General features: G+C 41.8%; 1 protein-coding gene across 5 annotated transcripts in view; it reads right to left on the bottom strand.

The window, feature by feature from the left end:
• The window catches only part of LOC127634067 (catenin delta-2-like), a 415,686-nt gene that overhangs the window by 13,303 nt on the left and 388,710 nt on the right, over nt 1-13,673 (bottom strand). For all 5 annotated transcript variants that reach the window (XM_052113475.1, XM_052113476.1, XM_052113477.1 and 2 more), the window contains one exon: nt 6,179-6,305. In XM_052113475.1, the coding sequence (XP_051969435.1) occupies nt 6,179-6,305 (127 nt within the window). The remainder of the gene's footprint in view (nt 1-6,178; nt 6,306-13,673) is intronic.

Here is a 13,673-nt window from a genome sequence, read left to right as displayed (position 1 = left end):
TAATGTTGGGGTGTTCGTCCTAAAATTCACCATCATCTCCACTGTTTTGAGCGTGTTCAGCTCCAGGTTGTTTTGAATGCACCAGATGGCCAGCTGTTCAAATTCCCTTCTTTATGCAGACTCATCATCATCTTGGATGAGGCCGATGACTGTTGTGTCATCTGCGAACTTCAGGAGCTTGACAGAAGGATACTTGGTGGTGCAGCCATTTGGGTACAGGGAGAAGAGTAGTGAGGAGAGCACACATCCCAGGGGGGCACCAGTGCTGATTGTACATGTGTTGGAGGTGAATTTCCCCATTCTCACTAGCTGCTGCTTGTCTATCAGAAAGCTGGTGATCCATTGACCGATAAAGATCAGAGTTTATTCACTGACAAGATCAAATAAATAAATATATGGACAGCACCACTTAGTGGCACAAAAATAAACTACAGAGAACAGTACAATGTACTTTCAACTTTGCTGCAACATACCTTCATCCTTTCTGTCTAACTCTGTGTGCTTTGATCTCTTGCAAAAATGTACTAATCACTGTTTTCATGACAAACAGAAAACCCAGTGACCAGACTATAGAGAAAACCCCTAGCGCAATAGAACAGCATATGAGTTTGGAATGTCAAACTCTTGACCATTGACTCAACCAGCTTTACCAGAAAGACCATGCTTGTTGACCATTTTCTCATGCTAAGATCTGCTAGTGAACATCTTGGTTATGCTCATGTCTTTGATATAGACCAGCACAAACCAGTCTAGACCAGCATTGAAAGTCTAAGCTGTTTTTTTCATCAGGGTAGACTATTTGGTCAGGTATTCAATGCAAAGTTTGATGCAAAACTAGCTGAGGAAGAAATAACTTAATTATTTCACTCTGTACACCTTCTAGCCATTTATAGAGCCATTAGTCCCAACTCCCCTTCTTCTACAGCACAACCTCCTCTGCCAATCGTCCTTAAAAGCAGACTTTTCTGCTTCAGCAAGATGCTAAGTCCACCGGAAAATGTATTACAGCCACAGCCAGCCAGCCATGAATCCACTAACCCCAATAGTACTGTGGATCATTAACCCTGAGTCCCAGGATGCATTGACAAATCCCTATTATTTTAACTGGAATCTATCAGTTCTATCAGGTTTAAAGAGAGAACACTGCAGGGGATTTAGCCATATAAAGATACTTTTTGAAATCATTTTAAAATACAGACAGATGACCAGGAATTCTTCTAAGAGTAGCTTCTTTTACCCATTCTGATTTCCTTATTCAGTGTGTTCCTGGCCTGATTATACAAGACTTTATCCCCACCCCTGTAAGCGTCCTCTTTCGCATGGTGAAGCTGTCTGAGTTTTCCTGTAAACCATGGTTTATCATTGTTGAATTATAAAAAAGTCCTAGTAGGGATGCACATGTCCTCTCCAACTGATGTATGATGTAACAGTATCTGTGAGCTCGTCCAGGTCTGTAGCTGCAGCTTCAAAATCACTCCAATCAGTGCAGTCAAAGCAGGCTTGTAGTTCCCGCTCTGCTTCAGTGGTCCATCTCTTTACAGTCCTTACAACTGACTTTGTTGAAGATGATGAACCAGACACCTCCAGTGATCAGAGAGTCCCAAAGCTGCACGTGGGACAGAGCGATATGCATCCTTTATTGTTGTGTAGTAGTGATCCAGTATGTTCCTGTCTCTGGTGGGGCAGGTAATGTGCTGTTTGTATTTGGAAAGTTCACGTGTGAGATTTGCTTTGTTAAAATCCCCAAGAATAATAATAACTGAGTCCGGGTTATTGTTGTTGTTCGGTGTCTTTGATTTGATCAGCCAGTTGTTGCAGCGCTAGGTTTCCACACACGTTTGGAGCGATGTAAACACACACCAGAATAAACGAGATTGTGTATCCATCTGCCCCCCCGATCGGACAGTTATTTCCTTTTAAAGCCACTCGTAAACTGTTTAAGTTTAAAAATCAGCGTTTGACTAACAGGTGTGTGTTGGCACTTCACTGCTGCCGGGACGCATTCAGGACGGATTAGCATTTACACCTCAAATGTGATATGGTCACATGTGTTTTTGACCACATTCCTTTAGCCATATAAAGATACTTTTTGTAATTGTTTTAAAATACAGACAGATGACCAAGAATTTTTAATAGACCCCAAACAACAGGGAAACTCCTGGACCATGGGCAGTGCATCAAAATGCTCAATGATATTCCAGCACTAAAGAAATACTATATACAAGTTGTTTTTTATTAAGAGATAAAGTTTTTTTCAGACAGACAGCAAAAATCAGATTGGTGTATCCATTTAGCTTTTTGGGTAACTCTTAAATACCTGTTTCATGCTACATACCTTCTGTGTTCTGTGCTGTGGGATGGAACAAAAGTCAGCAAAACGTTTGTTTCTGTTTATAAAGCTTAATAAAATGATACTACTGTTTACATACCAGAGCCAAAGTCACAAAGTCAACCAGTGATGAAGTGGGAGAGCAGCGATTAAACACTTATATATATAATACTACGGACTTGTAAGATGTGTGATGACTGAAACATATTATATAAAAATCACTATTACGTCACTATACAGTATATATTTAATTAAAGGCTATACAGTTGTAGCAGCGGGAGCGTGGTCAAGTGTCTGTCCAGAGTGAGGGAGAGCGGTAAGGGTGCTTGCACCTGAGCTAAATTATGCACCCATTTCTGATTACAGTGAACACGGGGAGAGCGGCATAAAAGAGCCACATAGTCAGCACATAGTCAGAGAGAGAGCTACCTGGAACACCCTGAGACTGTGGAGTTCATTAAGTTTGAGCTGTAAAGCGAGTGTTTTGGTTTCTGTAAATAAACGTACTCACTTAAGTTGAAGGACCCTGTTGACTGGTGTCATCCTTGGGGAACCTTCAAACTGGTGCCGAAAACTGGGAGATTATCCAAGATGATGGAAGTCGCCCCGTAGAGTCCTCCCAGTTGGCGGAGGTCCTTCAGTCCCACGCTGGTTTGCATCAGAACCACCATCGGACCCTGCTTGATCTCCGGCAAGACCAAGATTGCAGCTTTTTCGAGATCCTACGGGCTCAAGCAGAGGACCGGCATGCGATCCGGAGCCTACTCAGCCAGGAGGTCGCCCCAGCCCCATTCGCAACCCCGGACACCAGCTCCCCTTTGCCCCCGCCCGCGTTACAGAAGATGGGGGCTGCGGACGATCCAGAAGTGTTTCTAGACTTATTTTAGTGCACCGCTGAGATTTGGGGCTGGCTGCGCGGCCAATGGGCGGATCGCATCATCCCACTGTTGTCCGGGGAAGCCCAGCTTGCGGCTCAACAACTGCCGGCAATGAGTCTCCTGGCTTATGCAGACTTGAAAAAGGCCATTCTACAATGGGTTGGTCGAAGTCCGGAAGAAAACCGCCAACTCTTCCCAGAGCCTGAAGTTGGAGAAATCCAACCGCCCGTTCGCATTCGCCCAACGGCTCTGAGACGCCTGCCGGAGATGGCTGCTAGAGGGGAACTGCGACTTCGAGGGACTGCTCAACCAGGTGGTACTGGAGCAGTTCATACAACATCTGCCAAAAAGTACGGCGGAGTGGGTCCAGTGCCACAGCCCGGCATCACTGGAGGAAGCCGTCCGGGCTTGCGGAGGACCATATGGCGGCAATCCCGAGGGCGGAGGAGCCCTCCTACTCTCTCTCTCCTCCCTCTGTATTTCCTCCCGTTTCATCCCGCGACTGCTCCTAAGGGAAGTTCCCCTCAGGGAGTTCCGACTGTTCGGATCACGCCCCACTCCAGTGGCTCCACCACATGAAAGACACCAACGCGTGGATTACCCGTTGGTATCTGGCTCTTCAGCCATTTAAGTTCAAGGTGGTCCACAGACCGGGAGCGCAGATGGTGGCCGCCGATTTCCTTTCCAGCAAGTTGATATGGAAAATGCAGGATATATTTATATTAACTACATTATCTACGCTACAAAAGAGACAACATACATGACAACATAAATAAAACACAATAGTAATAATTAATAATTTGCATAGGTTTGTTTGCCTCGGTTGCTTTCTGTGTTCTCTTTATGAGCTAAAAGCAGATATTACTTTCATATAGGCGGGATCATCACAGCCGTTTAATAATATAGTGACTGAGTCAGACCAAAAAACAACACAAACATTTGTAACTCCTGATTGAGACATGTTATGGGTGTTAATACCACTGGGCGTGTGTGCTCGCCGATCACACGTCAGACTGGCCGGCGTACAGAGATGAATTGTGAATAAAATATAATTAAAATGTCAGTGAAAGTCTGTAAAGAAGTCAATGGAAAGGAGGAGGCGAGAACCGGCTTGACGATGTAAATAATATTTTAATGAGAAACTTAAAAGACAAACACACACATGACGGACATGTCTGTAAACTATCTCTCTCTCCCGCAAAATCCTCCGCAGTCGGCCTTTATCCCTCTCTGAGGCTTGATTAGCTTGATAAGGGACCGGGTGTGTATGATCACGACCCGGCCCCGCCCTCCACCCTGCCACATTCCTCCCTCGATCTCTCAGGCTGGGCAGCCCCTGGCATGACGTACACCCCCCCCCCTTTCCCTGGGGAGGGGCATGCCTCTTGCCCCATCTGCCAGCAGGTCTACCTGGACGAGGGAGGGAACAAGGGGAGGGAACCAGAAATAATTAAATGGGGGGGTACTTCCTGTAACAGTGTAGTACCCCCCAAAAAAAACACAGTAAAATTTAAATGAGAGGGAAAAGGCGGAGCGGCAGTGAGAGAGAGAGAGGAGAGAGAGATAAAAAAAAAAAGTACTCGCCAGTTCTCCGATATGTCGTAGCTTGTTCTCCTGCCACTCCTCCACCCTCTAACGGATGACCGCCGCGCCTCTCTGGGCGGATCGGAGGCAGATCTCCAGCCCCTGGCAGACAGAATGCCCAACCGCATTCTTGGGGAATACCGGGGTCTCCCCCACCCCTGGGAGTGGTTCTCCTGCTCCAGGCGGTCGGCAGCGATCCCCTCCCTGCTCGCGGTCGGTGGTCTCAGACCCCGCCATGTTTCAGCGGCTGGTAGGTGACTCCTCCACCCCTGGCAGTGGCCCTGACCGCTCCAGGTGGTCGGTTAGGAGCCCCTTCTCCCCTCGCAGTCGGCAGCCATCGTCCGCTTCCAGGCGGCCGGGCTCCTCGTCCCCCGGCAGATGGCCGCGGCTGCTCTGTTGGGGTGGATGGTAGTGGCGAGAACTCTACTACGGTGTATCCCTCCTCCTTCCTGGGTTTCAGCACCAGTGTAACGTAGTCAATGGAAAGGAGGAGGCGAGAACCGGCTTGTCAATATAAATAATATTTTAATATAAAACTTAAACAGAAGACAAACACACAAGACAGACATGTCCGTAAACTATCTCTCTCCCGCACAATCCTCCGCAGTCGGCCTTTATCCCTCTCGGAGGCTTGATTAGTCTGATAAGGGACCGGATGTGTATGATCACGACCCGGCCCCGCTCTCTGCCCTGCCACAAAGTCAAATCTGGCTACATTTCTGCCGACTTCAGACATGTATACAATTTTCCTGGCACTTGGCATGGATCAAAAGCAACTTTTGGATGCTTTTATTGATATCACTTCACAGTTGTTTCTCCATTCACCGCTGTTGCTTCTTTATGCTGATGGTCATAAATATGGCCACTGTGATGAAAGTGTGACATTGTGTGTGAAACGTCATGACGCCATAACTGCATCAGTACTGAACATGTGCAGATCGTCCCAGTTTCACAAAGCAATCCGATTAAGTGTTTACATGGCAAAAATGATCTTTTCAAACAGAATAGAAAATGTTTGCACCACCCCGGATGTGGCCAATTTAATCCGATTGACATGGTTACATGAAACTTTTTTATTAGGATTGAGCTTCTAGTCTGATCACAAATGGATTACCAGGGTCCATGTAAATGCAGTTAATGACAGATACTCTTATTTGTTTAATAAGTCCCTGGGAATCGTTCTGAAACATACATCATTACTATAGCAACCGTTATAGACACACCAGATATTGACTACACTGTCTGATCAACCAGATCAGATTTCATCGCTTGCATAATAGTGTGGTTAGTGAGTCTAAAGATCAAATTTGAAAACCAAATTTGATTTGTGTGCAGTGTGAACAAGACCAAAGAGAAGGAATGTCAGTCAGGAGTAACATATCCTCACCTGATCTGTTGTTGGGGGAGGTCCGAACTGGGGATACTGACGGAGTACGTGAGGAAGAATATGGTCTCTGTCTATCTCTCTCTATTGTGGAGGCAGAGCCAACGAAATGATACTGTGAGTAGCCATCCTTGAGGGGATAAGAGAGAAAGAGACAGAAAAAAGGCAGGCTGTGAGTAAAATTTTGTAAATATGTAAAGGCATTGTAAATATACTGTGAAGTAAAGTGGTAAAAATACATTCTTTGAAAGAGAAACACGTTTATGTTGTAGGGGTTCAAAACCAACTGCCAAAAACACATAAATAGGTATTTTCCAGAACAAGACAAATGTAAAAGACAAAAGTAAAACCAAACGTAGGTACTACAACTACATCTTGGTTGTAATTTGTAGCATCAGGACCAATCAGACACACAATTATGAATTTTTTAATGAATAAGCCAACAGATGTCTCAAGACTGTAACAAGCAACGGTCCAAGTAGGCCCGAGCCGACTCTGTTATGTCTGCTCCCCCACTGATCATTATCAAGCCTTTACATTGTCTTTACAAGGTCCAGCAACTACTGGACATCAGTGACATTCCAAGCGGGGGAGGTTAACTGCATGCCAGAGCACTACTTTCCCCCATAGGAAATGGACATAAAGCCCAGAACACAGAATTTTCTTTATTCAGTTATAGACAAACTATGCCATGTTTCCTATGAAATGAATACTTGTGTGACACACAGAGCATAAAGGGGCACATATTAACAACTTACCCCCCCAATCATGCAAATGAGTAAGCTTCCAAACAAAGGAAATTGGTTGCAACTTCAACACCATCGAAGGAACCATCAAGCCTTTCTCCTGCGACTCCAGCCAAGGCAATTGCAAGTATCATACCAGTAACAACAGTGAGGGAAAAAAGTATTTGATCCCCTACTGATTTTGTACGTTTGCCCACTGACAAAGAAATGATCAGTCTATAATTTTAATGGTAGGTTAATTTGAACAGTGAGAGACAGAATTACAACAAAAAAAATCCAGAAAAACGCATGTCAAAAATGCTATAAATTGAATTGCATTTTAATTAGGGAAATAAGTATTCAACCCCCTCTCAATCAAAGATTTCTGGCTCCCAGGTGTCTTTTATACAGGTAATGAGCTGAGATTAGGAGCACACTCTTAAAGGGAGTGCTCCTAATTTCAGTTTGTTACCTGTATAAAAGACACCTGTTCACAGAAGCTATCAATCAATCAGATTCCAAACTCTCCACCATGGCCAAGACCAAAGAGCTGTCCAGGGATGTCAGGGACAAGATTGTAGATCTACACAAGGCTGGAATGGGCTACAAGACCATCGCCAAGCAGCTTGGTGAGAAGGTGACAACAGTTGGTGCGATTATTCACAAATTGAAGAAACACAAAAGAACTGTCAATCTCCCTCGGGCTGGGGCTCCATGTAATATCTTACCAAGTGGAGTTGCAATGATCATGAGAACGGTGAGGAATCAGCCCAGAACTACACAGGAGGATCTTGTCAATGATCTCAAGGCAGCTGGGACCATAGTCATCAAGAAAACAATTGGTAACACTACGCCGCGAAGGACTGAAATCCTGCAGCGCCCGCAAGGTCCCCCTGCTCAAGAAAGCACATGTACAGGCCCCGTCTGAAGTTTGCCAATGAACATCTGAATGATTCAGGGGAGAACTGGGTGAAAGTGTTCGAGCTCTTTGGCATCAACTCAACTCGCTGTGTTTGGAGGAGGAGGAATGCTGCCTATGACCCCAAGAACACCATCCCCACCATCAAACATGGAGGTGGAAACATTATGCTTTGGGGGTGTTTTTCTGCTAAGGGGACAGGACAACTTCACTGCATAAAAGGAACGATGAACGGTGAACATGTACCATCAAATCTTGGGTGAGAACCTCCTTCCCTCAGCCAGGGCATTGAAAATGGGTCGTGGATGGGTATTCCAGCATGACAAATGGGTGGCTCAAGAAGAAGCACATTAAGGTCCTGGAGTGGCCTAGCTAGTCTCCAGACCTTAATCCCATAGAAAATCTGTGGAGGGAGCTGATGGTTTGAGTTGCCAAACCTTAATGACTTGGAGAAAATCTGCAAAGAGGAGTTGTGTGCAAACCTGGTGGCCAACTACAAGAAACGTCTGACCTCTGTGATTGCCAACAAGGGTTTTGCCACCAAGTACTAAGTCATGTTTTGCAGAGGGGTCAAATACTTATTTCCCTCATTAAAATGGCGCAGGACTTATTTCCCTCATTAAAATGTTTTGACATGCGTTTTTCTGGATTTTGTTGTTGTTATTCTGTTTCTCACTGTTCAAATTAACCTACCATTCAAATTATAGACTGATCATTTGATTGTCAGTAGGCAAACGTACAATATCAGCAGGGGATCAAATAATTTTTTCCCTCACTGTAACTGAACATAGTTTAGTATAAGAGGTAACAATATATGCTTTTTAAATTAAGAACTCGATGGTCCTGTCAGATGGTCAAAAATGACTCTTTTCATAACTGCATTTCCCCTAATCTGTTCCGGTTTCATTTTATTTTCACTTTCCCATGTATGAGTGATTTCGTGTGTATGTTTTTGTTTAGATTAATCAATGTAAATTTAACGATTTGATCTCAGCTCCATGCTAAGAAAGAGATATTTTTGTGTGGCCATGAAAAACATCCTTTCTGAGAATTGATAGACGATCAATACTTAGTTCGCCGGACAAACAGATAAATTGATTGTAATATTAATTCAGCTACTTCAAGTTAATTCTATTAACTGATCCAACTGTTCATAATTAATTATAACGAGTTATGATTAATTATTCATGTTTCCCTTTTAAAGATATTTTGACTGTGGTATATTTTCATAAATAAACTAATCCCTGTTTCTAAAAGATTTCCCTTCAAAGCTATACCTATATGTGTAATATTATTGACAATAAGCCATGAGAATAATATTACTCCAATAAGAGAATTAATCATAATTCTCTTATTAAAGCTAATTCCCTACAGTAGAAATTGTGAGCTGATGCAACGAGATGTTTTATTACGATCGTAATGGTGGAGAATGTTATTCAGACAAATAATCTAGTTATTTGTCATTTATCTATATTATAACGGCTGTCAAACACGACTGATTCCATTATCAATTTCCTTAAAAAGTAATGTAGAAATAATTTAATTCCTTGCTCACACATACTGTTTCCCTTACAAATAATGGTGATATACATGACACTTTAACCCGTGCAGTGTACATTTATCATACCAAATTCTCTACATATATTGGAGTGAGAATCTGGGCTCTTTAACTGATTACTGTTAATTTGTGCATTGTGGAACGCACTGACGTTCATATGAAACGGTTTACATTAGTGTTGACCCAGATCACATATCACTGATGTTGGTTGCTATGGCGACGAAAGTTCACGGGAAGTCCTAAAGAGACTCTTCCAGGGCAACTAACTGCACATGCGCAACCTGCCGACGCCATATTGTCAACAGAGTACAGCTAAGCTAATAGCATAACATGGCACCGCTAACCTAACAAGTTAGTGAACTTTCATTGAAACCCCTAAATACACTACACTTTTATGCAAAGTCTTTGGTCAGAGCAGAAGCTTGAGGACTTTTAAAGTGAAAGCTGGGCATTTTATCACTTCAACCAATTTCGTTTTACAGAGTAGAATCAATTTAACAACCCTGATTGTATTTGAAAAAAAAAAAAAAAAAAAACTGCCATTACATGTAGAGATATCCAAAGACAATGGACTCAATAACTTACTGACAGAAAGGTGAATACTCAAAGAGTGACTGAACAGAACAAATACTTACAAATACTGCTTATTTTAAATCATGAAAGTGTTACATTTCTACATTTCAGCTGTAAAGTTACACCAGGATAATGTGGACATGATAGATTGTCCCTTTTTTTTGCAAAAGCATCACTATACAAAGATCAGCATGTCATCTAGACATGATAATTATATTCCTCAGATAATAAACAGGGTCTCCCAACTGAACCTTGTTCAACAAGGAAAGAAAATGGTGTAGGGCAGACTATATTAATAACAAAGAACAAATCAAGCAGAAAGGTACCCTTTGATTTTTAAACACTCTTAAGCTAAATTAAAATTCCAGTGTTGTTCTAAGTGTTTGGTCTGTAATAATGCATAAATACATGCAATTTATGTTGGATATCCCAAATATTAATATCCAAAACTCTTCTGATACTGTATTAAGCCTCTGTGTCTGGCTTGTCTGTGGAGGGTGCACAAAATGATGTGCTTTAAGATCTATATATGCTACATTAGTCCACTATTATTCTATAGTCAGTTTAGTTAAAGGCCTCCTAGTGTGGAGTAATTACAGAAATCAATGATGGAATGATCTGGAGTCTGTTTAATGTTTGACTGAGACAACCTTAAAATCTGGAGGAGATAAACTAAAGCGATCAGCCACTGGCCCCGAGACATGTCACCCTAAACACGAATCAATAGGTATACTGATTGTGCCAAGAGCACTGAGTGGCAGCAAGAGTGAGAGAAATAGAATTAGTGAAGTTCTACATTAAAAAGTTAAACTAAGAAAATCTCTGTAATCAACTATCTACCACACATTATAAGTGTCAGTCACTATAGACTTTGTGTTCCATTCGCTTCCATTGTCATGTTAACATGGAAGATTGAGTATGCAAGCATATACAAAGAATTTTTGTCTTTGCTGCATAACATATTTTAAAGTTTGGCAAACTCTGACTAGAGAATTTGCATAGCAAAAGGACATTTAAACAATAGAGGATCTAAACGTCACCTCTTGGCTGAAAATTTAGTTTGTTTCTCATCAATAGAAGTTTAAAAAAGTAAAACTTCAGTAAAATGTTTTACATTATATGGTTTGCAGTGTCACAGGAAACTGGAGTAGATGCTATATTTTTTATTTATTACTAATTTATAAGAAAATGTCTGGAGTGTGACATATTCTCTTGCCTATAAGAACCGAGCATCAGCATAAAACCACAAAACTAAGTTAATATTAACAATTACAAAACAAGTCTTACAAGGTCTCTGAATGCATCAGTGGAAGAGTTAAAGTTTTCTACTGACACGTTCTAAGCTAACAGGTTTTAGAACAGGAAGAATGTCCACATGAACTTAAAGCCTACTATGGCAAATTCTCTAACACAGACAAAGAACACTACCCTTGACATCCCATTTGCCATCATTTGTTGGAGGGGTGAAGAAAAGATCAAACGGTTGGTTCACCCAAACTCTGTGCAGTTCAAAGCTGCCCCACTTTCCTGACATGACAGAACTCTGCCAGGAGAAACCACCGCTGGTCTCCAACTATTGTGGCTGTTGCAAATAATGACATTGGACAGGTATTTGAAAGCTCCAATGAGCGAGAAGAGAGGCACAGAATGGAAGAAAATGGCAATTCTAGTCTGTCGGCTAAAGGAAACTTTTTCTTGTGCCGTTTTAAGTGTTTCTTGAACTTCCAGGTTCCCACGAGATATGGAGGAATGAAGACTTTTCCTTTATGCTTTATGATAATACATTTGGTTTGGCTGTGTGACAAAAGAAGATTTGGGTAAGTGTGCACATCCAAACCCAAGTTGGTGACAGGTGCTGACAGGATCCTCTCACTTTGTCAGTCTGGGTTTTTGAGGTGACTGTCTCCTGACACTCGTTCGGTGTCTGTGTTGTGTTTAGTTTTTTTGTCTACGTGTTGGGTTTCTTTTGTTTTGTCACTGTGTTGTGTTTCGTTTTCTGTTTCTGTGTGAGCGCACGGCTTCAGGTTGTGGTTTCCCTGCCGTGCGCTCTTCGATCGGTCTTGTGTTTCATGTTCAGAGCATGGTGTCTGGACCCTAACTCTCCTGTCTGGTCCAGTTTTGGTTCTGGTGTCAGGATCTGGAAACTCATGCTCCATGTCTTGTCTTTATTGGCATGAGTGCATTGCTCTTATGTCCCCTTGGTGGCATGCACTCACGTCAATTGTTTGTGTCTGCCTCTCGTGACCTTGGGCACGCTTCGCGTTGTGCTTGCTTTGCACTGCGTTTCTGGGTCGCGATCCGTCTTCATGTTGTGCTGGGGTCTGGTCAATTCTGTCTTAGATGTCGGTTTTATTTGTGGCTGAACTCTCGCACAGGTGTCTTGTCTCGTTTTGTCACCTGTTGCGTGCCTCTCATGGTGTTTGCTTTGCGATGTATGCTCAGGCTTTGTCTAGTGTGAGAGTGCATGGCAGTGCTTTGTTGCAGTTGCCATGCATTCTCTTGTCTTGCCTGTCAGTTGGCATGAGCATATGTTGCCTTATCGTCCTGGCGATATGCGCTCGTGCAATTCGGGGGTTAGTGTTTTGTGAGAGCACGTGTCTTTGTTTTGTTTCTGTTTTGCCTCGTGTCTCTCAGTCCTGCGCCATACCCCGTCTCCTTGTTTGCCCATTATCAGTTCATTTGTCTAACCTGCCCTGCCTAGTTACCTGTTGATTTCTCTCCCTTTTTAGTCTCCCCAGGTGCACTGTCCTGTGCCAGTTCATCATGTTCTCTCATCCTATCCGTTCCTGACGGTCTTGTGTTCTGTTTGTTTTGCTCCAGTCCAGTCCATCTATGTGCTTGCCGTCCTGGACTGTGTATTATATGTTTATTTTTAGTATTAATAAAACCCTTTGTTTGCACTTTGCGTTTTGTCCTGCCTCAACAAACCATGACAGGTGCAGGCCAAAATGCAACAAATGCAGAAAAATAAATGTCTGCACACTGATATTGAAGGTCATTTAAAAAAATGACATTTTAACTAAAATAGAATTTTTAAATCTAATTGTATTTATATTTAATAATATATAAATACAAATATAAATACTATATAATATAATATTAATAACAACTTGAAATATAGTTATAAATAATATTTATAATAATTAAGATATTGTTTTTAATATAAATAATAAATACAATAATTAAAATATAAATAACATAATCTTTTAATATTAATATAAAAATATATAGATAATAATATATTATTCATAAATATATAAATTATATATTATATTATTTTAATAATGAAAACTTTATTTTGTTAAATCATGTGATTTTCTGTGGGCAGGTTGCCACTACCATTTGGGGGGTTGCTTTGGAACATTGTTGCTTTTTCAAATAACATTTTGTAGCTTTAATATCAGTGTGGACATCTGTTTAATTTTTTTATGTTTGACAAAAGAAACCTGTTAGGATGGATACTTCCTTTGACACCAGACGTTCTACAGATGGCTCCACCATTTGAAAAAATACTTTAAGGGAAGAGTGAGTTTCAATGTGATTAAAGACTCTAATTGCAAGTGTTCATTGTGTCCCATAACTCCTTTTTTCTTTATCAGGACTGACAGAATAATGTGGCATAGATTGATGGACTTTCAGGGGAGATGTTAAAGCAACTGTTCTTCAGGTCTATGATGGGTGAATGGTAAATGCACTTGGAATAAAACACTGCATCCTTTCCCT

This window comes from Xyrauchen texanus, chromosome 41 (genome assembly GCF_025860055.1).
Source record: "Xyrauchen texanus isolate HMW12.3.18 chromosome 41, RBS_HiC_50CHRs, whole genome shotgun sequence".
In the NCBI taxonomy this organism is placed as follows: domain Eukaryota; kingdom Metazoa; phylum Chordata; class Actinopteri; order Cypriniformes; family Catostomidae; genus Xyrauchen; species Xyrauchen texanus.
This window is presented reverse-complemented; position numbering and strand designations above follow the sequence as displayed.